The 26893-nt window shown below is 36.6% G+C and overlaps 2 protein-coding genes across 2 annotated transcripts in view; one reads left to right on the top strand and one right to left on the bottom strand.

The window, feature by feature from the left end:
• LOC102801120 (F-box/LRR-repeat protein 18-like) lies at positions 1–16036 on the bottom strand. The gene is made up of 5 exons (XM_006816167.2): positions 15812–16036; positions 14566–15370; positions 12536–12680; positions 6878–7002; positions 1–192 (listed from the first exon to the last, which is right to left on the bottom strand). The coding sequence occupies exons 1-5, from the start codon at positions 15952–15954 to the stop codon at positions 64–66; spliced, it is 1347 nt and encodes a 448-aa protein (XP_006816230.2). The 5' UTR covers positions 15955–16036; the 3' UTR covers positions 1–63.
• Positions 16037–16200: 164 nt separating this feature from the next.
• Positions 16201–26893, top strand: part of LOC100378132 (U2 snRNP-associated SURP motif-containing protein-like) — a 78920-nt gene continuing 68227 nt past the window's right edge. Inside the window, exons 1-4 of the mRNA XM_085502668.1 lie at positions 16201–16308; positions 18151–18249; positions 19567–19684; positions 24951–25054. Of these exons, the coding sequence (XP_085358794.1) occupies positions 16246–16308; positions 18151–18249; positions 19567–19684; positions 24951–25054 (384 nt within the window). The 5' untranslated portion in view covers positions 16201–16245. The remainder of the gene's footprint in view (positions 16309–18150; positions 18250–19566; positions 19685–24950; positions 25055–26893) is intronic.

The raw sequence follows: 26893 nt of genomic DNA, 5'->3' as shown, positions 1-26893 counted from the left end.
TTGATTTTGAAGATTCCATTTTAATTAACAGTTCTTTTAGATGGCACACCAGTATCAAGATTATTACCATAAAACTGGTCTTTGGCCATTCAACTCTGATACAAAGCTTGGAGAAATCAAACTGAACTCCTTCAGGTCTGCACAACATTTCAATATATTTGATAACAATTTATTTGGTTCAGCTTCACAACTCTGAAAAAAAACAACAGTCAGTTTAAATAGTAGACAGTTTGTGGATGGGGAAGAGAGTGTTGGTAAAAAATACAAAGCGTACAAAATTTGAACCAAGATATAGAAATGACTTGTTTAATGTTAAATCGAAAGGAAGTACATGTATGATAACGGCAGAGAATAAACAAGGAAAAAGTGTTACTCGTGACAAATCATTCTTTGAAGTCAATGGGGCAGAGAGTAGAGAAAATGTATACAAATCTGAAAATGATATAGATGCAGATCTCTCTATTTTTGAATGCCCTGACCAGAATGTTGAACTGAGAGTTCAGCACCAAGTGCAATTGCCAGATACTGATCAAAATCCAATTCAGAGGTCTACTAGAATTAGAAAAGCAAATATTAATCCAGATTTCCATTATTACTAACAATATTAACTACACTCTATTTTTGTGAAAACAGATTATATATTTGTACATAGAGATAATTAAAACAAATACCAAAAAAATTATAAAATGTGTATATTTAAAAACCGAATTTATAGAATTGTATTTAATTAACTTTTGATGTTGACTGATTTTCTTGTTTACTTGTCAGATGTTGTCTTTATTAAGAAGGGAAGAGGTGTAGTAATTTGACATTCAGTATTTGACATTCAGTATTCACAGTTGACATCTAGTACTCACATTTGACATTCACAATTTGACATCTAGTACTCACATTTGACATCTAGTAATCACATTTGACATTCTGTATTTGACATCTAATACTCACAGTTGACATTCAGTATTTGACATCTAGTATTCACAGTTGACATTCAGTATTTGAAATCTAGTATTCACATTTGACATCTAGTATTTGACATCTAGTATTCACATTTGACATTCAGTATTTGACATCTAGTATTCACAGTTGACATTCAGTATTTGACATTTAATACTCACATTTGACATTCAGTATTTGACATCTAGTATTTGACATCTAGTATTCACATTTGACATTCAGTATTTGACATCTAGTACTCGCATTTGACATTCAGTATTTGACATCTAGTATTCACAGTTGACATTCAGTATTTGACATCTAGTATTCACAGTTGACATTCAGTATTTGACATCTAGTACTTACAGTTGAGATTCAGTATTTGACATCTAGTACTCACATTTGACATTCACAATTTGACATCTAGTACTCGCATTTGACATCTAGTAATCACATTTGACATTCAGAATTTGACATCTAGTACTCTCATTTGACATTCAGTATTTGACATCTAGTACTCGCATTTGACATTCAGTATTTGACATCTAGTACTCACATTTGACATTCAGTATTTGACATCTAGTACTCACATTTGACATTCAGTATTTGACATCTAGTATTCACATTTGACATTCAGTATTTGACATCTAGTATTCACAGTTGACATTCAGTATTTGACATCTAATACTCACAGTTGACATTCAGTATTTGACATCTAGTACTTACAGTTGAGATTCAGTATTTGACATCTAGTACTCACATTTGACATTCAGTATTTGATATCTAGTATTCACAGTTGACATTCAGTATTTGACATCTAGTACGCGTATTTGACATCTAGTACTCACATTTGACATTCACAATTTGACATCTAGTACTCGCATTTGACATCTAGTAATCACATTTGACATTCAGTATTTGACATCTAGTATTCACAGTTGAGATTCAGAATTTGACATCTAGTACTCGCATTTGACATTCAGTATTTGACATCTAGTACTCACATTTGACATTCAGTATTTGACATCTAGTACTCACATTTGACATTCAGTATTTGACATCTAGTATTCACAGTTGACATTCAGTATTTATCATCTAGTATTCACAGTTCACATTCAGTATTTGACATCTAGTACTCACAGTTGACATTCAGTATTCACAGTTGACATCTAGTACTCACATTTGACCTTCACAATTTGACATCTAGTACTCACATTTGACCTTCACAATTTGACATCTAGTACTCACATTTGACATTCAGTATTTGACATCTAGTATTCACAGTTGACATTCAGTATTTGACATCTAGTATTCACAGTTGACATTCAGTATTTGACATCTAGTAGTCACATTTGACATTCAGTATTTGACATCTAGTGTTCACAGTTGAGATTCAGAATTTGACATCTAGTACTCGCATTTGACATTCAGTATTTGACATCTAGTATTCGCATTTGACATTCAGTATTTGAAATCTAGTATTCACATTTGCATTCAGTATTTGACATCTAGTATTCACAGTTAACATTCAGTATTTGAAATCTAGTATTCACATTTGACATTCAGTATTTGACATCTAGTAATCACATTTGACATTCAGTATTTGACATCTAATACTCAGTTGACATTCAGTATTTGACATCTAGTATACACCTTTGACATTCAGTATTTGACATCCAGTATTCACATTTGACATTCACTATTTGACATCTAGTATTCAGTTAACATTCAGTATTTGACATCTAATACTCACAGTTGACATTCAGTATTTGACATCTAGTACTCACATTTGACATTCAGTATTTGACATCTAATACTCACAGTTGACACTCAGTATTTGACATCTAGTACTTACATTTTACACTCAGTATTTGACATCTAGTACTCACATTTGACATTCAGTATTTGACATCTAGAATTCACAGTTACATCTAATGCTCACATTTGACATTCACTAATTGACATCTAGTATTCATAGTTGACATTCAGTATTTGACATCTAGTATTCACAGTTGACATTCAGTATTTGACATCTAGTATTCACAGTTGACATTCAGTATTTGACATCTAATACTCACAGTTGACATTCAGTATTTGACATCTAGTACTTACAGTTGAGATTCAGTATTTGACATCTAGTACTCACATTTGACATTCAGTATTTGATATCTAGTATTCACAGTTGACATTCAGTATTTGACATTCAGTATTTGACATCTAGTACTCACATTTGACATTCAGTATTTGACATCTAGTATTCACAGTTGACATTCAGTATTTGACATCTAGTATTCACAGTTGACATTCAGTATTTGACATCTAGTATTCACAGTTAACATTCAGTATTTGACATCTAGTATTTGACATCTAGTATTCACAGTTGACATTCAGTATTTGACATTTAGTATTCACAGTTGACATTCAGTATTTGACATCTAGTATTCACAGTTGACATTCAGTATTTGACATCTAGTATTCATAGTTGACATTCAGTATTTGACATCTAGTACTCACATTTGACATTCAGTATTTGAAATCTAGTATTCACATTTGACATTCAGTATTTGACATCTAGTACTTACAGTTGACATTCAGTATTTGACATCTAGTATTCACAGTTAACATTCAGTATTTGACATCTAGTACTTACAGTTGAGATTCAGTATTTGACATCTAGTACTCACATTTGACATTCAGTATTTGAAATCTAGTATTCACATTTGACATTCAGTATTTGACATCTAGTATTCAGTTAACATTCAGTATTTGACATATAATACTCAGTTGACATTCAGTATTTGACATCTAGTACTTACAGTTGAGATTCAGTATTTGACATCTAGTACTTACAGTTGAGATTCAGAATTCGACATCTAGTACTCGCATTTGACATTCAGTATTTGACATCTAGTACTCGCATTTGACATTCAGTATTTGACATCTAGTATTCACAGTTGACATCTAATACTCCCATTTGACATTCAGTATTTGACATCTAGTATTCACATTTGACATTCAGTATTTGACATCTAGTATTCACAGTTGACATCTAGTACGTTTGACATTCAGTATTTGACATCTAGTATTCACAGTTGACATACAGTATTTGACATCTAGTACTCACATTTGACATTCAGTATTTGAAATCTAGTATTCACAGTTAACATTCAGTATTTGACATCTAGTATTCACAGTTAACATTCAGTATTTGACATCTAGTAATTACAGTTGAGATTCAGTATTTGACATCAAGTACTCGCATTTGACATTCAGTATTTGACATCTAGTATTCACAGTTGACATTCAGTATTTGACATCTAGTATTCATAGTTGACATTCAGTATTTGACATCTAGTACTTACAGTTGACATTCAGTATTTGACATCTAGTACTCACATTTGACATTCAGTATTTGAAATCTAGTATTCACATTTGACATTCAGTATTTGACATCTAGTACTTACAGTTGACATTCAGTATTTGACATCTAGTACTCACATTTGACATTCAGTATTTGACATCTAGTATTCACAGTTGACATCTAGTACGTTTGACATTCAGTATTTGACATCTAGTATTCACAGTTGACATACAGTATTTGACATCTAGTATTTAACATCTAGTATTCACAGTTGACATTCAGTATTTGACATCTAGTACTCACATTTGACATTCAGTATTTGAAATCTAGTATTCACATTTGACATTCAGTATTTGACATCTAGTATTCAGTTAACATTCAGTATTTGACATCTAATACTCAGTTGACATTCAGTATTTGACATCTAGTACTTACAGTTGAGATTCAGTATTTGACATCTAGTACTTACAGTTGAGATTCAGAATTCGACATCTAGTACGGTACTCGCATTTGACATTCAGTATTTGACATCTAGTACTCGCATTTGACATTCAGTATTTGACATCTAGTATTCACAGTTGACATCTAATACTCCCATTTGACATTCAGTATTTGACATCTAGTATTCACATTTGACATCTAGTATTCACAGTTCACATCTAGTACGTTTGACATTCAGTATTTGACATCTAGTATTCACAGTTGACATACAGTATTTGACATACAGTATTTTACATCTAGTATTTAAGATCTAGTATTCACAGTTGACATTCAGTATTTGACATCTAGTACTCACATTTGACATTCAGTATTTGAAATCTAGTATTCACATTTGACATTCAGTATTTGACATCTAGTATTCACAGTTAACATTCAGTATTTGACATCTAGTACTTACAGTTGAGATTCAGTATTTGACATCTAGTACTCGCATATGACATTCAGTATTTGACATCTAGTATTCACAGTTGACATCTAATACTCCCATTTGACATTCAGTATTTGACATCTAGTATTCACATTTGACATTCAGTATTTGACATCTAGTATTCACAGTTGACATCTAATACTCACATTTGACATTCACTATTTGACATCTAGTACTCGCATTTGACATTCAGTATTTGATATCTAGTACTCACATTTGACATTCACTATTTGACATCTAGTACTCGCATTTGACATCTAGTATTCATAGTTGACATTCAGTATTTGACATCTAGTACTCACATTTGACATTCAGTATTTGACATCTAGTATTCACATTTGACATTCAGTATTTGACATCTAATATTCACAGTTGACATCTAATGCTCACATTTGACATTCACTAATTGACATCTAGTATTCATAGTTGACATTCAGTATTTGACATCTAGTATTCACAGTTGACATTCAGTATTTGACATCTAGTATTCACAGTTGACATTCAGTATTTGACATCTAGTATTCATAGTTGACATTCTGTATTTGACATCTAGTATTCACAGTTGACATTCAGTATTTGACATCTAGTATTCACAGTTGACATTCAGTATTTGACATCTAGTATTCATAGTTGACATTCAGTATTTGACATCTAGTATTCACAGTTGACATTCAGTATTTGACATCTAGTACTCACATTTGACATTCAGTATTTGAAATCTAGTATTCACAGTTAACATTCAGTATTTGACATCTAATACTCACAGTTGACATTCAGTATTTGACATCTAGTACTTACAGTTGACATTTAGTATTTGACATCTAGTACTCACATTTGACATTCAGTATTTGACATCTAGTATTCACAGTTGACATCTAGTACATTTGACATTCAGTATTTGACATCTAGTATTCACAGTTGACATACAGTATTTGACATCTAGTATTTAACATCTAGTATTCACAGTTGACATTCAGTGACATCTAGTACTCACAGTTGACATTCAGTATTTGACATCTAGTACTCACATTTGACATTCAGTATTTGAAATCTAGTATTCACATTTGACATTCAGTATTTGACATCTAGTATTCACAGTTAACATTCAGTATTTGACATCTAATACTCAGTTGACATTCAGTATTTGACATCTAGTACTTACAGTTGAGATTCAGAATTCGACATCTAGTACTCGCATTTGACATTCAGTATTTTACATCTAGTACTCGCATTTGACATTCAGTATTTGACATCTAGTATTCACAGTTGACATCTAATACTCCCCTTTGACATTCAGTATTTGACATCTAGTATTCACATTTGACATTCAGTATTTGACATCTAGTATTCACATTTGACATTAACTATTTGATATCTAGTACTCGCATTTGACATTCACTATTTGACATCTAGTACTCGCATTTGACATCTAGTATTCATAGTTGACATTCAGTATTTGACATCTAGTACTCGCATTTGAAATCCAGTATTTGACATCCAGTATTTGACATCTAGTACTCGCATTTGACATTCAGTAGTTGACATCTAGTACTCAGTTGACATCTAGTATTTGACATCTAGTACTCAGTTGACATCATTCAGTATTTGACATATAGTTACTAACATTTGACATTCAGTGTTTGACATGTACTTACAGTTGACATTCCTACTCGTGTTGATCTTATCACTCCATTAAATGTAAACCGAGGTTTATTGAGAGACTTTTCTTCTGAATGCACACTTCCTAGCAAACAGACTGGAAGTGACAAAGCAGTCACTTCTGAAACGGAACAAATACACAAAAATATACATTAACATAAAAAGTAATGAACATGGGATGGAGGTCAATGTGGCAGAGGTGCATTTGCTTATATTCGACCATAATTGATCGAAAATCAAAGAAATGATGAAAATGTGCTTCCTAAGATGCCCAGGAACAAACACTCCTTGAAATGTATGAAATCCATAATGAATATTAACATTTTAGGTTGCATGGTCTATAATCTGTGATTCCATCCACCTCATGTAAAGGTGCTTCTGCCCTGAGAACATTTCAAGACAAGTAGTCCATTCACCTCATGTAAAGGTGCTTCTGCCCTGAGAACATTCCTGGACAAGTAGTTCATCCACCTCATGTAAAGGTGCTTCTGCCCTGTGAACATTCCTAAACAAGTAGTCCATTCACCTCATGAAAAGGTGCTTCTGCCCTGAGAACATTCCTGGACAAGTAGTCCATTCACCTCATGTAAAGGTGCCTCTGCCCTGTGAACATTCCCAAACAAGTAGTCCATTCACCTCGTGTAAAGGTGCTTCTGCCCTGAGAACATTCCTGGACAAGTAGTTCATTCATCTCGTGTAAAGGTGCCTCTGCCCTGTGAACATTACCAGACAAGTAGTCCATTCACCTCAAGTAAAGGTGCCTCTGCCATGAGAACATTCCAAGACAAGTAGTCCATTCACCTCATGTAAAGGTGCCTCTGCCATGAGAACACTCTTAGACAAGTAGTCCATTCACCTCATGTAAAGGTGCCTCTGCCCTGTGAACATTACCAGACAAGTAGTCCATTCACCTCAAGTAAAGGTGCCTCTGCCATGAGAACATTCCAAGACAAGTAGTCCATTCACCTCATGTAAAGGTGCCTCTGCCATGAGAACACTCTTAGACAAGTAGTCCATTCACCTCATGTAAAGGTGCCTCTGCCCTGTGAACATTCCCAAACAAGTAGTCCATTCACCTCATGTAAAGGTGCCTCTGCCCTGTGAACATTACCAGACAAGTAGTCCATTCACCTCAAGTAAAGGTGCCTCTGCCCTGACAACATTCCCAAACAAGTAGTCCATTCACCTCATGTAAAGGTGCCTCTGCCCTGTGAACATTCCCATACAAGTAGTCCATTCACCTCATGTAAAGGTGCCTCTGCCCTGTGAACATTCCCATACAAGTAGTCCATTCACCTCATGTAAAGGTGCCTCTGCCCTGAGATCATTTCCAAACAAGTGGTCCATTCACCTCATGTAAAGGTGCCTCTGCCATGAGAACATTACCAGACAAGTAGTCCATTCACCTCATATAAAGGTGCCTCTGCCCTGAAAACATTCCCAGACAAGTGGTCCATTCACCTCATGTAAAGATGCCTCTGCCCTGTGAACATTCCCTTACAAGTAGTCCATTCACCTCATATAAAGGTGCCTCTGCCCTGAGATCATTTCCAAACAAGTAGTCCATTCACCTCATGTAAAGGTGCCTCTGCCCTGAAAACATTCCCAGACAAGTGGTCCATTCACCTCATGTAAAGGTGCCTCTGCCCTGTGAACATTCCCAAACAAGTAGTCCATTCACCTCATGTAAAGGTGCTTCTGCCCTGAGAACATTCCTGGACAAGTAGTTCATTCATCTCGTGTAAAGGTGCCTCTGCCCTGAGAACATTCCAAGACAAGTGGTCCATTCCCCTCATGTAAAGGTGCCTCTGCCCTGTGAACATTCCCATACAAGTAGTCCATTCACCTCATGTAAAGGTGCCTCTGCCCTGAGATCATTTCCAAACAAGTGGTCCATTCATCTCATGTAAAGGTGCCTCTGCCATGAGAACATTCCCAAACAAGTGGTCCATTCACCTCATGTAAAGGTGCCTCTGCCATGGGAACATTACCAGACAAGTAGTCCATTCACCTCATGTAAAGGTGCCTCTGCCCTGAGAACATTCCCAGACAAGTAGTCCATTCACCTCATGTAAAGGTGCCTCTGCCATGAGAACATTCCAAGACAAGTAGTCCATTCACCTCATGTAAAGGTGCCTCTGCCATGAGAACACTCTTAGACAAGTAGTCCATTCACCTCATGTAAAGGTGCCTCTGCCCTGTGAACATTCCCAAACAAGTAGTCCATTCACCTCAAGTAAAGGTGCCTCTGCCCTGACAACATTCCCAAACAAGTAGTCCATTCACCTCATGTAAAGGTGCCTCTGCCCTGTGAACATTCCCATACAAGTAGTCCATTCACCTCATGTAAAGGTGCCTCTGCCCTGTGAACATTCCCATACAAGTAGTCCATTCACCTCATGTAAAGGTGCCTCTGCCCTGAGATCATTTCCAAACAAGTGGTCCATTCACCTCATGTAAAGGTGCCTCTGCCATGAGAACATTACCAGACAAGTAGTCCATTCACCTCATGTAAAGGTGCCTCTGCCCTGAAAACATTCCCAGACAAGTGGTCCATTCACCTCATGTAAAGGTGCCTCTGCCCTGTGAACATTCCCTTACAAGTAGTCCATTCACCTCATGTAAAGGTGCCTCTGCCCTGAGATCATTTCCAAACAAGTAGTCCATTCACCTCATGTAAAGGTGCCTCTGCCCTGAAAACATTCCCAGACAAGTGGTCCATTCACCTCATGTAAAGGTGCCTCTGCCATGAGAACATTACCAGACAAGTAGTCCATTCACCTCATGTAAAGGTGCCTCTGCCTGAGAACATTCCCAAACAAGTGGTCCATTCACCTCATGTAAAGGTGCCTCTGCCCTGAGAACATTCCCAAACAAGTGGTCCATTCACCTCATGTAAAGATGCCTCTGCCATGAGAACATTACCAGACAAGTAGTCCATTCACCTCATGTAAAGGTGCCTCTGCCCTGTGAACATTCCCATACAAGTAGTCCATTCATCTCATGTAAAGGTGCCTCTGCCCTGAGAACATTCCCAAACAAGTGGTCCATTCACCTCATGTAAAAGTGCCTCTGCCATGGGAACATTACCAGACAAGTAGTCCATTCACCTCATGTAAAGGTGCCTCTGCCCTGAGAACATTCCCAGACAAGTAGTCCATTCACCTCATGTAAAGGTGCCTCTGCCATGAGAACATTCCAAGACAAGTAGTCCATTCACCTCATGTAAAGGTGCCTCTGCCCTGTGAACATTCCCATACAAGTAGTCCATTCACCTCATGTAAAGGTGCCTCTGCCCTGTGAACATTACCAAACAAGTAGTACATTCACCTCATGTAAAGGTGCCTCTGCCTTGAGAACATTCCAAGACAAGTAGTCCATTCACCTCATGTAAAGGTGCCTCTGCCATGAGAACACTCCCAAACAAGTGGTCCATTCACCTCATGTAAAGGTGCCTCTGCCATGAGAACATTACCAGACAAGTAGTCCATTCACCTCATGTAAAGGTGCCTCTGCCATGAGAACATTACCAGACAAGTAGTCCATTCACCTCATGTAAAGGTGCCTCTGCCCTGAGAACATTCCCAAACAAGTGGTCCATTCACCTCATGTAAAGGTGCCTCTGCCCTGAGAACATTCCCAAACAAGTGGTCCATTCACCTCATGTAAAGATGCCTCTGCCATGAGAACATTACCAGACAAGTAGTCCATTCACCTCATGTAAAGGTGCCTCTGCCCTGTGAACATTCCCATACAAGTAGTCCATTCACCTCATGTAAAGGTGCCTCTGCCCTGAGAACATTCCCAAACAAGTGGTCCATTCACCTCATGTAAAGGTGCCTCTGCCATGAGAACATTACCAGACAAGTAGTCCATTCACCTCATATAAAGGTGCCTCTGCCTTGAGAACATTCCCAGACATGTAGTCCATTCACCTCATGTAAAGGTGCCTCTGCCATGAGAACATTCCAAGACAAGTAGTCCATTCACCTCATGTAAAGGTGCCTCTGCCCTGTGAACATTCCCAAACAAGTAGTCCATTCACCTCATGTAAAGGTGCCTCTGCCATGAGAACATTCCAAGACAAGTAGTCCATTCACCTCATGTAAAGGTGCCTCTGCCCTGTGAACATTCCCAAACAAGTAGTTCATTCACCTCATGTAAAGGTGCCTCTGCCCTGTGAACATTACCAGACAAGTAGTCCATTCCCAAACAAGTAGTCCATTCACCTCATGTAAAGGTGCCTCTGCCCTGTGAACATTACCAGACAAGTAGTCCATTCACCTCAAGTAAAGGTGCCTCTGCCCTGACAACATTCCCAAACAAGTAGTCGATTCACCTCATGTAAAGGTGCCTCTGCCCTGTGAACATTCCCATACAAGTAGTCCATTCACCTCAAGTAAAGGTGCCTCTACCCTGACAACATTTCCAAACAAGTAGTCCATTCACCTCGTGTAAAGGTGCCTCTGCCCTGTGAACATTCCCATACAAGTAGTCCATTCACCTCATGTAAAGGTGCCTCTGCCCTGTGAACATTCCCATACAAGTAGTCCATTCACCTCATGTAAAGGTGCCTCTGCCCGGAGAACATTTCCAAACAAGTGGTCCATTCAGCACATGTAAAGGTGCCTCTGCCATGAGAACATTACCAGACAAGTAGTCCATTCACCTCATGTAAAGGTGCCTCTGCCCTGAGAACATTCCCAAACAAGTAGTCCATTCACCTCATGTAAAGGTCCCTCTGCCCTGTGAACAGTCCTGGACAAGTGATCCATTCACCTCATGTAAAGGTGCCTCTGCTCTGTGAACATTATCAGACAAGTAGTCCATTCACCTCATGTAAAGATTTGTCTGCCGAGAACATTCCCAAACAAGTAGTTTATCTACCTCATGTAAAGATTAGTCTGTCCTGACAAAATTCTCAGAAAAGTGGTCCATTCACTTCATGTAAAGATTAGTCTGCCCTGAGAACATTCCCAAACAAGTGATTCTTTCACCTTATGTAAAGATTTGTCTGCCCTTACAACATTTCCAGACAAGTGGTTCTTTCACCTTATGTAAAGATTAGTCTGCCCTTACAACATTTCCAAACAAGTGATTCTTTCACCTTATGTAAAGATTAGTCTGCCCTTACAACATTTCCAAACAAGTGATTCTTTCACCTTATGTAAAGATTAGTCTGCCCTTACAACATTTCCAGACAAGTGGTTCTTTCACCTTATGTAAAGATTAGTCTGCCCTTACAACATTTCCAAACAAGTGATTCTTTCACCTTATGTAAAGATTAGTCTGCACTTACAACATTTCCAAACAAGTGATTCTTTCACCTTATGTAAAGATTAGTCTGCCCTTACAACATTTCCAAACAAGTGATTCTTTCACCTTATGTAAAGATTAGTCTGCCCTTACAACATTTCCAAACAAGTGATTCTTTCACCTTATGTAAAGATTAGTCTGCCCTTACAACATTTCCAGACAAGTGGTTCATTGATCTCATGTTAGTCTCTCTCTAGAAGGGATCATAATAAACTACACTTATAAAACCACAGAGGTCACAATGTATCCATCAAAAAGAAGAAAGAGAGCACATAAAAAATACTGAATTTCACTTTTACTTGTTGCAATAATCTATAAAAAAAAAAATATAGCCTTACTTTCATTGTTTGCGATGTTATCTGCAACTTCTTGGATAATAATTTGTTGATCACGACGGAGATGACAATGACATGTGATATTGAGATATTCAAGATTATGACATTTCTCAATAAGTGATGCAAGTAAAACGCCACCATTATGTTCCTGTATCAAAGTGTAAAGACTATATTTATAAGTGCATGAAAATATCTATAGAAACATACATTACTACACAAGTTAAATAAATATGATTATGATAATTATGATAAATTGGAGATCCTATACTCCTTGTATGTTTCCTAGCTTATTGACAACATAAATGGAATCATAAATTGTGTGTGTTTGTGCAAGGCTTCTTAGCATGCTCCATATTTTATTTGTGTTCAGAAATGTTGTTCCTTGTTTACTGAAAGCTAAATTATATATTTACAGTTTCAGGGACAGCAGTATTTACATATTTCATGAACAACTGAGGTCCTTTGTTGAATTTTACTGAAAGCGGAAAAATGGCCCGCTGACATTTTATTATCCCATTCATTTTGGCTGTCTATAAAGGCGTTGAGATATATAGCACCTTTTGTTCCTGTATCAAATTGTAAGGGCAATATCACAGGAATATACTGTTAAATACTTTATTTTAGCTGGAATTAATTTTTGCTGAATAGACTTTTTGGGTGTTTTGTATGGAATTTATTTTCACTGATTTTTGACAAGTTGAATGTAAAATATAGGAAAAAAGGTATATTCGCTGAATTTTATTTTCACTGAATCATTCCTTCAGTGAAAATAGCAAAAATTAATACCAAGCAAAAATAAAGTATTCTACAGTAATAGTTTGTATCAAAATTGTATCCTAAAAATGGACATAGATCAATAAAATAATAATAAAGCATGGTTATCATCCCATGAGAAAAATGATTAGAAGAAAAAAAACATTACACTTGAAGAAAAAAACAAAAACAAAAAACAACAAACTTGCCTGAAAATGGGTTAGAAATGCATAATAAGGTAAATGTAAGAATTACTTATTTAGGCATTTGTGAGGCAGTTTTTTGTTTTTATTTGCTTTCTCTTAGGTTTTCTCTTACATTCATATATGTATTTTACTAGACATTTTAGCATGACCATATTCTTTGTGCACTAATAAAGCTTGTATCAGTGTTGCCCTTGGAAAACTGTCTAATTGTGTTGAGGAGGATGCGTCTTTCATGTTTGTATAACGGACATTTTAACAGTAAGTGCTCTTCATCTTCAATATCATTAGTATCGCATACAGGACAGCTTCTTTCAGTAATGTTAATTTTATGGTATCTGCCTATTTCAATTTGTAAAACATGTGCACTCAATCTTAGTTTGGTCAATGATGATCTGTGTAGTGGGTTATTTACTGTCAGCAGATAATTGTCAAGACCATTTGTTTTCATTAGTCTTTCTCTTTTCCCACTCGTGTCCCATATTAAGATCTTTGAGAATTGTTTCAATACAATTACCCAATTTTGGCTGTCCGAGTTATTCGTTTTCAGACATATTGCACAATCTCAACCAATATTTAAACAACTGTCGGATACATATAATTAGGAGTACCATCCCAATTCTAATAAGCAAGGAAAGTTTGTGGTCCTGCTGTTTACCTTCAGTATGTAATTTTTTTCCCATTGGTGACAATAAGTGCATCAAATAGTTTTTAGTTTTTATTATGTCACATGTCCATATTTCTGCACAATATTAGAGTACTGGTTTGATCATAATGTCAACATTTTCAGAACAATTTTGATAGGGACTCAAGTTTCCGAGTAGAGCATCTGCTTCAGTTTGAAAAATGCCTTCAGATCCCAGTTTTTCAAGTTTACTTGCGCTATATCTAGGTTCCCAGACTGGGAGTGGTATTCAGTTTTATACTAAGATACATGTATGAAGATATAGCACCATGTCGTTAATGTATGTAATTGTAAGGATAATATCACATGAAAATATAGCATCAGTTCCTGTATCAAATTGTAATTGTATCAAAGAGTACCATATGGGGGCAATATAAGTAACATGCACTTACCAATGTCAGAAAATTGAATGATGGCTTTCTTCTATCAATCACAAGACTAAGCCCTTGTAAGTCACAATTCATTTCAATTATGGACACCAAATTTGAGAGTAATTTAACATCAAATCCACAGGCAAGTCTTACCCATTTCAATTCTTTGAATATGCGCAACGCTGGAGTTCCCATTCTGATGTTACTAACCGACCTCATCACATCAACATCTAAAGTTTGTAATGATTGTGATTTATATTGAAAATAATGTCCATAAATATCATCTGGTACAGCTATTCTTCTCATTTGAGTTAACTGTTTTGATGATAGCAATGGCAAACAAGGAACATTTCTAGTGAACATAATAAGCTCTTTGAGATTTGGATAATGATGTACCCTCTGTGATTGACGACATTCACACTTTGTTTCTGAAGTACTGTCTAAATGTAGTAGTTCTAAATTAAGGCATAGACCAAGTAATGAACGGCAGCAGTAATGAACACTCAACCATAACTTTCTCAATTTTTTCAAAGTTTCAGCACAAGGTTTAGATTCATTGAAGTTGCCCTCAGTGCTCCATCCAAGAGTTTGTAATTTCTTTGTTTTCTCTAGAATGTCAGAGAGTAAAACAGCTGTCACCTGACAACCACGCAGATCAATTTCAGTCACATTATTGCATTTTCTTAAGACATTTTGTATGAATTTTGATTTGAACCAATAACACTGGTTAAAATTCAACACTCGCACAGCTTTAGGTGACTGGAGCTGGAAAAAGGACTTGACATCATCATTAGTCACCTCATAACATCTACTAAAATTCACCCCCCTAGAAAAATAAAATAAAAAGACAAGTCAGATACAAACCTAGAAAAATAGAAGAAACCAGAGAAGTTAGATACAGGTACTGATAAACACAAGTTAACAACAAGTGATAAACAATGGTATTGTTTTGGTAATTTTGTTTATGTGATTTACAACAATCAACATATTGAACCACATAAGTGAGCCAAAACAAATCTGACCAAAAATTCAACAATTTGTTTTATTTATAATTGCCTGAAAATTGGTCATTTTTTGTATTGCCAATGACTAGCCATATCTCATGTCAACAACAATCGACTGTCAGCACCGGTCTTCAATCTTATTTAACAGAGTGTATACTAGTATGTGATCACATATCACAGTCACTAAAAAAAAACTTTTATAAAACTGCATCCCCCCCCACCCCCCCACCAACTCCACTTGTTTAGCGGTTGTGACCACGTACTTTCTGGATAAAGACAAGTCCGAGGCGACATCATGAAGTCTCTTATTTACATCAGCTACAGACAAGATATCCTTTACACTAAGAAAAGAAAGAACAGCTAAAAGCAACTCGTCAGAAAGTCCTAGGATCGTTATTGGGAACATGGGTACAACGGGGTCACAACGTGAACTGACAACAGCATCCCTCAAACGTGAGCTCGCCCTCTATCGACAACCTTTTATCCTCGTCCAGTAAAATTTTTTTTTTTTTTCAAATATATCTTTTCAAAATGCTGTGTTTTGTTATTATTATCATTACTATTATTCTCTAACATATATGTGTATATTCCAAACAACATATATTAAATTAAAATATGTATACATTATCAGGTGATTTTAATTATTTATTTAATTTTCTTGGACTGAGGCGAGGATAAAACCACAAGGTTAGCTAAAATGGCTGACAAGAAGCTACCATGGGGATTGCACAGCGAAGGATTGGCCCAGGGCTCGTTAAAAGTAAGACATACTATCAGGTTGTTTGTTCAATGTGTTTTTAGAGCTTGGGGCTGTATTTTTGTTGCCACACATGTCGCTACAATACTTTGCAGTATTCAAGTATGGGGACGAGTTGACATGTGTATTGTGTATAGACACATCGCTGTAGTTGTTGTGATCATGCTATTATGTTTTAATGAAACCCGGGACGAAATTTCACTGATAAATTATACAAAGTAAAGGAATTAGAGTGAACTGATTTTATACTTGACTGTATAGTTAGTGTATCAAAATATAAGAGCACGGTTTATGTTGGATTATGCTATTGTCATTCTTCCTGCTGATACAGAAGAGACGTGTTGAAAAAGATCACTACTACTTTTTAGCTCCGCTGTCGACTTTGTCGAGCGGAGCTTATCATATGAGTGATTGTCCGTCGTCCGTGTCAATGTTTTACTTTTTCGACTTCTTCTTGAAAACTACAAGCCTGAATGCTTTGATACTTGGTGTATATGTACCTTGGGTAGACCTCTCTCAGATTTGTTCATTTCATGGTCATATCTTCAATTCTCTAATTTTGGTGAATAATTTCGTCATTTTTGGTATAAAGTGATATTTTCGACTTCTTGTTAAAAAACGCAAGTCCAATTGCTTTGATATTACATATATAGGTACTACATGTGGACCTCTCTCAGATTTGTTCATTTTGTAATTATAGCTACCGTTGTCAAATGAACAAGAGGCTCGAATCAGGAAGGCTCGGCTATTTTAAACTTTATTAAAATATGTGGGCCGATATTACTATGTACTTAGTATTTTCACGCCAGCGATGCTCGCAACTGCTCAATTTAAAAACAGCTATTTGAAACAAAGACTCGTGGAATCTCAAAGGAAACTGTTCAGTACGTATTTCACACTTTTCATATGACCGCTGTTGTAGTCGGTACATAGTGGCCACCCCAAATTATAAGCAGTCCGCGGCGATGACTGTGGTGAACCGCTCGTTCGATTTCCTGCTCTCCCCTTAAATATCCCCGGTTTATACCGTGGTTTCTTTCATTCAAATCTTGTATTAGTAAAAATGTAGCATGTAATTCAGGGCGGAAATCAGTACACTATATTATGTACGCGCAAAAAATAAAATGTTAAGCGTCCATAACAAAATAAGACATGTCAGCGTCACTTCCCGTCTGACACGGCACAGCACAGCACGTCTGTTTGGGTTTGCGCTCAGACTAGTAATACAAGTCTGAGGTTTGCGAAAGGCTTCTTTCACTGAACACAAATGAAAGGTGTTATTGTCAAACTGAATTGATATATCCAAGAAACGAATTAACGAATTTGTACAAAAATCGAAGTACAATTTGTACGACTTTACGTAATTTACCGAATCGCGTGTGAAACAAATGCACACATTTTTGCCTACGACGTAAGAAAAAAATGATACTTTGTATGTTGTACTGCATCATTCTAAATAATCGTCTTGCAACGTGACTACTACATTTTTTTATATGTTTGAATCTCGATCAAAATAACATAAATACGTAGTTTTATTTTTTATTAAAACTGTAAAAACGTTCGCACAAATTCAAATACTGAAGTCTACAGACTAAGTCATTTCGACCAGCTTTGTTGCACACACGATCACGTAACACGGAACACTATTGTTCTCCTAATTTGCATGCAAACAAAGCTATCAAAGTTAATGAGCTGCTTGCGTTAACGCAAAGCTAACCTGCGTTAACGAGGCGTTGGCATGGTCCTAACGCGATCTTAACATGGCGTTAACGTAAGTCAACGCGTTAGGTAAGCAAGTTTTGAGCTGTACTGTACCTAATATTAGCCTATAATGTATATTTCCAGACAATATCACAAAACAAATTGAAAGCTTTCAGTGTTGGTCAGATGAATGTTGGACTGAAGAAAACATCTAAAAAAGAATCTGAAGAATTAAAGAAAAAGGTAAATGTTCATCCATGCTATTAATATGAATAATACTGATTGACAGAACACCAGTGAAATTTTGAAGGGCAACTTCACATCTACCGTACTAGACCGCGTTAACGCCCATGCCCACCTCTCACTTTTGTGCAATTTTAATATTTGGGGTCACATTTGGCAAACCGCCCACCCCTTCAAAATTCCACTAATTTAAACTTTGGTCTTGGATCATTGCTTAACGAATACTGGCAATCGTTTTTATATGATACAGCGTGGATATTGACCACCGAGAATTTGTTGTGAATGCATAAACCACGGTAACCGTGCATAAACTACGCTTCAACAATGACTTGTTAATAAAAGTAAACTGTGGTAAATATTTCATGTCATATTTGGTTTACCTATGTCACTTATTCACCGAAATCAATTCCAAAAGATCGTACTTCAACATTGACAATTCACTACGGCATTGCGTTACCGGAAAGTCTCCGGGAATTTCCGAACAATTGCATCTGTACAACACAGCATTCTGATTGGTTAATAACAGAATTGACCCATTAGGTCAAAGGATGTTACTGCAGGTCAAATCATGCACATCATGGCGGAAAGTGCTTTTCATTGAGAGATTGTGTACGATCCAACACATTCGTCAGTGGAGATGATGATGATGTTTTTGACTTTGACTGTGTTTCAACAGACTCTAGTATCTTTTATTCTTGTAAATTTGTCTGGTACGTAATTAATATTGTAATAAAATGTGCATGTTTTTTGTGATCATTTTTGTTGTTTCATTGTAAAAGTCAATGACAACGCCATTAATTTTATAATTTTATTTCCCTCAAAGACGTAATATCCCTCTCAATGTGTCACATGATGAATTAAAATTGTCATTTGCACTCTTTTCCGAGGGAGGGGTATTTGAAACAAATTGTCATCTAAGCGTTAGACCGTCGCTGATTGGCTGCTGAGCTGGAATGCCAATTTTTAGTTTTAAATACCCCAAGAAAGTGTTCTAGGTTCTTCGCGTAATTAGGTGTTCGTATGCAAGGGATTTTTCCACACAAAAACGACGAATTAGGCCGAATTTTGTTATCGGTTGGCTTAATATAACCCCAACGGACCGTATTTTTGTGAAAGATTGGTATTTTTGTCCTGATTTGTAGGAATCTGAAAAACGCGTTTCACAACTTGTCTCTTATTTAGTTTTATGCGTCATTCAAGATGGCGGCCCCCGTATAGTAAATATCGTATTTATTTTATTATCACGTGTGCGCCAGCTGACTGTGCATGGGCACTAACGTGGTCCAGTACGGTAGTTATTGATCTCTATATTTTCAGGAAGAAGAACAAGCAGCAGCTAAAGTTTATGAAGAGTTTGTTGCAGCTTTTTCTGAGTCAACATCCACTCGTGGTAAAACCTTTATCAGAGGAAATGTCATTGATCCAGAAACTAAAGGTATAGTTTAGTACACTGTAACTTCATTATAACGAACACCTCAGGAGACAGTCATTTAGTTTGTTATATTGAAGTGTTCCTTATACTGAATAACATATTCATTGCTCGTATTGACACCCAGGATCGACACCTATTCATATGTAAAACAATAAAGCCATTGCAGTTGCGTTGTTTCATTTTATTCTACTATCGTTACATGTTACGAATAAAATTAAAAAAAGTTACAAAGCTTGTGCATGTATTCCGTAAATTCAATTCCAAATACATTAAAAACATTCAATGTAAATGTTAGAGTAATTTAAACATATTCATGATCACCAAAAGTTCGTCACTTTACTGGTTGAAAAAGCTTGTGATCTTGGTTTGTTTCCGCTTGGAAATAGCATTTTCTTTACGTGCAAACGATAATAATTGTTGAAGTTGCAAAATTTTAATGCTATCAATTAATTGTCCTTCAAACCAAGCAAGTGCTGTCTCAAGTCTGTTAACAACTTTGATCGTTGCAGGAATTTCTTTATTGTCATGGGAATCGTCAATGTCACTTTCACACGATGTATCAGTGGGTGAATCGCGTACTGCTGAAATGATTTCTTCGTCTGACATTGAACAAGTCACTTGAACATCACTGGAATTCACTTGAAATTCACTGTCGATATTTACCCACTCTCTGACAATATCCTCTAGGTTTTCGCCACTGACCTCTTCGATGTGCTGCAAATCTCTGACAATGGGATGTCGTCTTCATCCAACTCTGAATCATCATCATTTTCCAAGTGGTCATTGACTGGGAAAATGGCGGGCCCCAGGCTTTTTTTCCAACACTTGTTTACCATTGATGACGTCACCTCACTACAAGCTTCACCGGTGACGTAGATCATTTCCTTGATGTCCAAAGTTTTCAAATAATCTTGCAAATTTATGACAACCCGGGTAACGATTTCGTGAAGCAGTTTTTTGCGATAGCATTTCTTCAGTGCAGAAATAATTCCTGCGTCCATTGGCTGTATTTTACTTGTTGTGCTTTTCGGAAGAAAAACTGTATGAATCTTGCTGTCTTGTGTACAAAGTTTAGTGACATCAAGATGGGCGATTGATTGTCAAGCAATAGAATTGCCTTCTGCTTCAAATCATGCCAGTGAAGAAATGATCGTACCGATGGAACAAATTCTTCGTGAAACCAATTCTTGAAAAGTTCTGATGTCATCCGAGCATTTTTGCTGTGACTGTAACCGAGGGGTAAAGTTTCTCGGTTCACGTGTTTCATGCAGCGTGGGTTCTGAAACTTGCCATTGCACAGGGGACGCAGTTTGTGTTCCCCTGACACGTTTGTACCAACAAGAATTGTTACACGATCTTTATACTGCTTGTATCCTGTCACTCTGTTCTCTTTTTTCAAAGCTAATGTTCTGTCGGGTAAACATTTGAAAAGAAGTCCGGCATTGTAAATTTGATCAGACAGTATGCTTCTGACTCGACAATGACACAGAGTGCTGGAATGAACTCGGCAGCCGCCGTGTCATTGCAGGATTTATCTTCACAGGAAATTTTCAGAGCGTGGACACCATATCGATTCTTCCACCGATAAAGCCAGTAAAACTGGAATCAGAACCAGGCATGTCTTTGGATAACGTGATTGCTTTTTCCATAAACATGGGACTGGAAACAGGGATGTTGGCTGTCCGTTGTTGTTCAAACCTTAAATAAACTGCCTGATCAAGATCGCAGTCATTTGGCGTTCGCATTTTCCTTTGCTTCAGACCTTCCTGCTGACTACAGTTGTGAACAAAAGCTCACAACTCCTTTCCCTTCGCTTTGAATGTTGATATGCTACTCTTGGGAATGCCAAATTCATGTGACAGCTCCTTTCCCTTCGCTTTGAATGTTGATATGCTACTCTTGGGAATGCCAAATTCACGTGACAACTCCTTTCCCTTCGTTTTGAATGTCGATATGCTACTCTTGGGAATGCCAAATTCACGTGACAACTCCTTTCCCTTCGTTTTGAATGTCGATATGCTACTCTTGGGAATGCCAAATTCACGTGACAGCTCCTTTCCCTTTCTTTGAATGTCGATATGCTACTCTTGGGAATTCACGTGACACCTCCTTTCCCTTCGCTTTGAATGTCGATATGCTACTTTTGGGAATGCCAAATTCACGTGACAACTCCTTTCCCTTTCTTTGAATGTCGATATGCTACTCTTGGGAATTCACGTGACAAGGCTGAGAGGATTGATGATACAGAGTTTATCTTCAACAGACAGGATTTTCCGTTTGCAGGACGGTGTATAAGCCACTGAGTTCACTGTTCACTGAGTAGAAACTCGAGTAAGAGGGGTTTTCCATGGCAAATGGGTCATCTTTTAAAACAGAATTCAAAGATATGATTGGATCAGCAATAAGCAGAAATCACGATAAAGTATACCGACAAAAAGTGCTAAAAGGCGCTAACACTGCCGTGTGAAAGCAAACATGTCGGCGAAAAGACGTAAACCCTCTATCGTACCACACTAAAGTGACAACGGAAAGGTGTGAACTTATGCTGAAGGATCGTAAACAAAAGAATAATGATGTAAAACAAATACTACCGTAAAAAGTCGAACGCTAATTTTTAAATGTATCCTTTTAATTTGCGGCGTTCAAAAACATGTTTAAAATTGTATTCCATTAATTCGCGGGCCAGAACAAAGTAGATTACTCAGAATAAATTGCATGAAGACATTAAAAATATACCTTTTGTTTGGGTTTTTATGTTATCAGTACTTGGTGTAGCCGCAATCGCAATCATCACAGCCTTTCAGTTAGCAAGCAGTTTAGGTTCGGTCAAGATTTGACCTGAAAAAAATCATTCCCCCACGACACTACAGTTGTTGGGCAAGATTATTACTTAGTCGATAAACAGGGTTCTCCCCAGAAAAAATACATAGCGCTGCAACTAATTTGCATATTAATTTGCATAATAATTTGCATGTCACATACATACTTTCATTTACAATTATGAATATTAATGAGCTCAGTCACAGTGCAAATATTCTTTTTAATGGAATCAACACATTATGTTTCACAATTTAGAAGAGTTTGAAACATTCTCGAAATACTGATGCTGCAGACTAAGAACAAACACAAATAAATTATTGTTGCAGTTTAATTGTCTATTGTAAAACGTTGAATAAAACGCATTCAAAACATTAAGCCAGAAATATGTTCACGAATTTCATGATTTTATTTACTCCAAAAACATTCACCTTCAAAAAATCGACCACATAATAAATTGGCGTATTGTTGTAATTTATTATTCGTACCATCAACTTCTAAAACGTTTACATTTACAGTAATGAGCGAACAAATAAAACTTCAAAACGATCATCAAAGTTACGACGTGACTTAACTTACTTGGCGATGTTATACACCGGTTATACCAATAATTCCTCAATAAATGTTACTTCTTTTTTTTTGGTATGAAATTAAAGTAAAATCTGACTTATTTTTATCGGGAGCAATTATTTTTGATCACTCAATCGCTTTGGTAAAAAAAAACAGACCCGCCATGATGTTTGTGAAACATTAGCATGTGTCCTTTGACCCGATGGGTCAAGAATGCCATTGACCAATCAAAATGCCGCATGGTAATGCCGATAGAATCCAAAGTTTTCTGAATGGTAGTGATCATAAAAATTACATTGCGGAAGTTAATCGATGTCGTAGCACGATGTGTTGGTATGGATTTCAATTGAAAAGTGCATGATGGTTTTCGAAAGAGGTGATTAGCAATTTGTAAAATAGGTCTTGAAAGTAGAGTTTTTACATGATTCGTGATGATAACAGTTCAAATGTATTTTACCAAATCACGCAATAAACACATTGTTTTTTTCTTGAGTAGCGTAAACTGATCGTGAACTCTGCTTTGACCATGTTATATCAAGGTGGAATTGATTTTAAAAGAAATTTAGCTTTCAATCTAAAGACTGTGTCTATCGAATAAAGTATTTACTTACAAAGAGGTGCTAATTTCACAAATTTGACTAGCAGCTACGTATCGTGCGACCAGGTCTATTGTTTACAAATTATAATCCACGACTGGCAGGATGCGTGTCGGTCGGTACGTAATTATAATAACAATCGTACAATAGTCCTGGTCGGAAGCATTTTCGTTGTGGTCACTAATTTTGAGTGACAGTCGGGGCTGACCAGCGTGACGAACAAAGCTTTTGCACATCTGATATTGGCATGTTAAATATGAAATCAAGCGCCAAGTTGGAACACATAGCGTCGAGGTCCCAAGTAAAGCGCCAAGATTCACAAGTATAGCGCCGCGGACCTCGGCGCTAAAAAGCCCTGGGGAGAACCCTAGATAAATATCCATCGGTCAGCACATCGATTACGAATTTCTGTGATGGAAAGCTTAGTACAGAGCTTTTCGTCGCTGGTCCACAGGGTTGCTTCGGCCATGTGTCCGTCATTTCTTTTCTTAAAGAAGTCTCAATTAAAAACAAACACACCAGCATTGCTTAGTAGCAAATGATCGTGGTAGCGCAATCTGGTAATGATGCGTTTCACAATTGTTGATTATTACCTAGTAATGATTATAATAATGTGAAAAAAATAAATTTGTTGAATTGTTATGAAATGCAAATAAATTTCAACTCATTTCATCATAAGTGAATAATTGCAGTCGCATTTTAAACACTTGATCCTGCCATGTTTTGACCTAGGACGGTGTTCTAATTAATGGATGCTAATTAACCAATGAAAAGATGGATGATGCCAACGTGTTCAAATTACCATAGCTCATTTAATTATGTTAATGTTATTGAACTCAGCACGGAAGAGATTTGCCGATGTTGTTGTACAATCTTTTGGCTTGGATTTTAATTGGAAAGCGGCATGATTTGTTTTTAAATTAAAATTAATAGTTGTTTTCAAAAGATAAACTGAGCATTTGAAGAATAATTTAACATTGTTTACAGTGATAACAGCTCATTGTCGAAACGAAGCTTACCCATTCACGCTAGTCACAATAAACATCAATACTCTTGAATAGGCATCAATGACTACGGTGAAACTTTTAGGCATCAGAAAAGTGTAAAATAACACCTTAACCAACTGCTGAAAAATTGCCTTGGACGAATTCTTGGTCCCATTTTATTTTTTCAAAAACCCGGACTGCAGTTAACGGCCCAGGTCAAATTTACGGCAGAATCCAGTACATAGTTTTATCTGGCTAGTACTTTGTAGTTGAAATTTGTCAACACCTTTGTTTTTGTAGAGGAAAAAGCTAGTAGCCATGGCAGCAAGTATTACAAACCTACTGCAAAGATGCAGGAAATTATTGCAAAGCGGGAATCAAAACCAGAAAAGCCAGAAAAACCGGTAAGTCTCAAATGAAATAGTGACTTATTTGGGCAATAATGGATGGAACACCAAATCGGTGACATTGCCAGTAATTGGAAAACCATACAACTGTGCATTGCACTGCATTATCAATAGGCTGCATTTATATTTACAGAATGTCTATGTAACCATGGAATTCATTCCATGATGAAAGCAAGCCAGACTGTAAATAAACTATGAGATGTTCTACATGCACTCATTGGCATAGCCAAAAATCTAATAAACAAGTGCTTGGGCAACTGAATTGGATCTTTAATTGATTCCGACCCTCAAATGATTGTATATGATTTCAATGTCTGTTGTGTCTCAGCTGATTCTGTTGAATGACTAACAGTCACCATTACTGTTGAAGTACTTATAATAATAAGTCACTGCCAACTCATCTTGGAATAGTAAATCACTGCCAACTCATCTTGGAATAAGAAATCACTGCCAACTCATCTTGGAATAAGAAATCACTGCCAACTCATCTTGGAATAAGAAATCACTGTCAACTCATCTTGAAATAAGAAATCACTGCCAACTAATCTTGGAATAAGAAATCACTGCCAACTCATCTTGGAATAAGAAATCACTGCCAACTCATCTTGGAATAAGAAATCACTGCCAACTCATCTTGGAATAAGAAATCACTGCCAACTCATCTTGAAATAAGAAATCACTGCCAACTCATCTTGGAATAAGAAATCACTGCCAACTCATCTTGAAATAAGAAATCACTGCCAACTAATCTTGGAATAAGAAATCACTGCCAACTAATCTTGGAATAAGAAATCACTGCCAACTCATCTTAGAATCATAAATCACTGCCAACTCATCGTACAATCATAAATCACTGCCAACTAATCTTGGAATAATAAGTCACTGCCAACTCATCTTACAATCATGAATCACTGTCAACTAATCTTGGAATCATAAATCACTGCCAACTAATCTTGGAATAATAAGTCACTGCCAACTCATCTTAGAATAATAAGTCACTGCCAACTCATCTTACAATCATAAATCACTGCCAACTAATCTTGGAATAATAAGTCACTGCCAACTCATCTTAAAATCATGAATCACTGTCAACTAATCTTGGAATCATAAATCACTGCCAACTAATCTTGGAATAATAAGTCACTGCCAACTCATCTTAGAATAATAAGTCACTGCCAACTCATCTTAGAATAATAAGTCACTGCCAACTCATCTTACAATCATAAATCACTGCCAACTAATCTTGGAATAATAAGTCACTGCCAACTCATCTTACAATCATGAATCACTGTCAACTAATCTTGGAATCATAAATCACTGCCAACTAATCTTGGAATAATAAGTCACTGCCAACTCATCTTAGAATAATAAGTCACTGCCAACTCATCTTAGAATAATAAGTCACTGCCAACTCATCTTACAATAATAAATCACTGCCATCTAATCTTGGAATAATAAGTCACTGCCAACTCATCTTACAATCATGAATCACTGTCAACTAATCTTGGAATCATAAATCACTGCCAACTAATCTTGGAATAATAAGTCACTGCCAACTCATCTTAGAATAATAAGTCACTGCCAACTCATCTTACAATCATAAATCACTGCCAACTAATCTTGGAATAATAAGTCACTGCCAACTCATCTTAGAATCATAAATCACTGCCAACTCATCTTACAATCATAAATCACTGCCAACTCATCTTACAATCATAAATCACTGCCAACTAATCTTGGAATAATAAGTCACTGCCAACTCATCTTAGAATCATAAATCACTGCCAACTCATCTTACAATCATAAATCACTGCCAACTCATCTTACAATCATAAA

This window comes from Saccoglossus kowalevskii, chromosome 1, assembly GCF_978046115.1.
Source record: "Saccoglossus kowalevskii chromosome 1, keSacKowa6.1, whole genome shotgun sequence".
Lineage (NCBI taxonomy): Eukaryota > Metazoa > Hemichordata > Enteropneusta > Harrimaniidae > Saccoglossus > Saccoglossus kowalevskii.
Note: the sequence above shows the minus strand (reverse complement) of the source record. Positions and strands in the feature narration are given on the sequence as shown.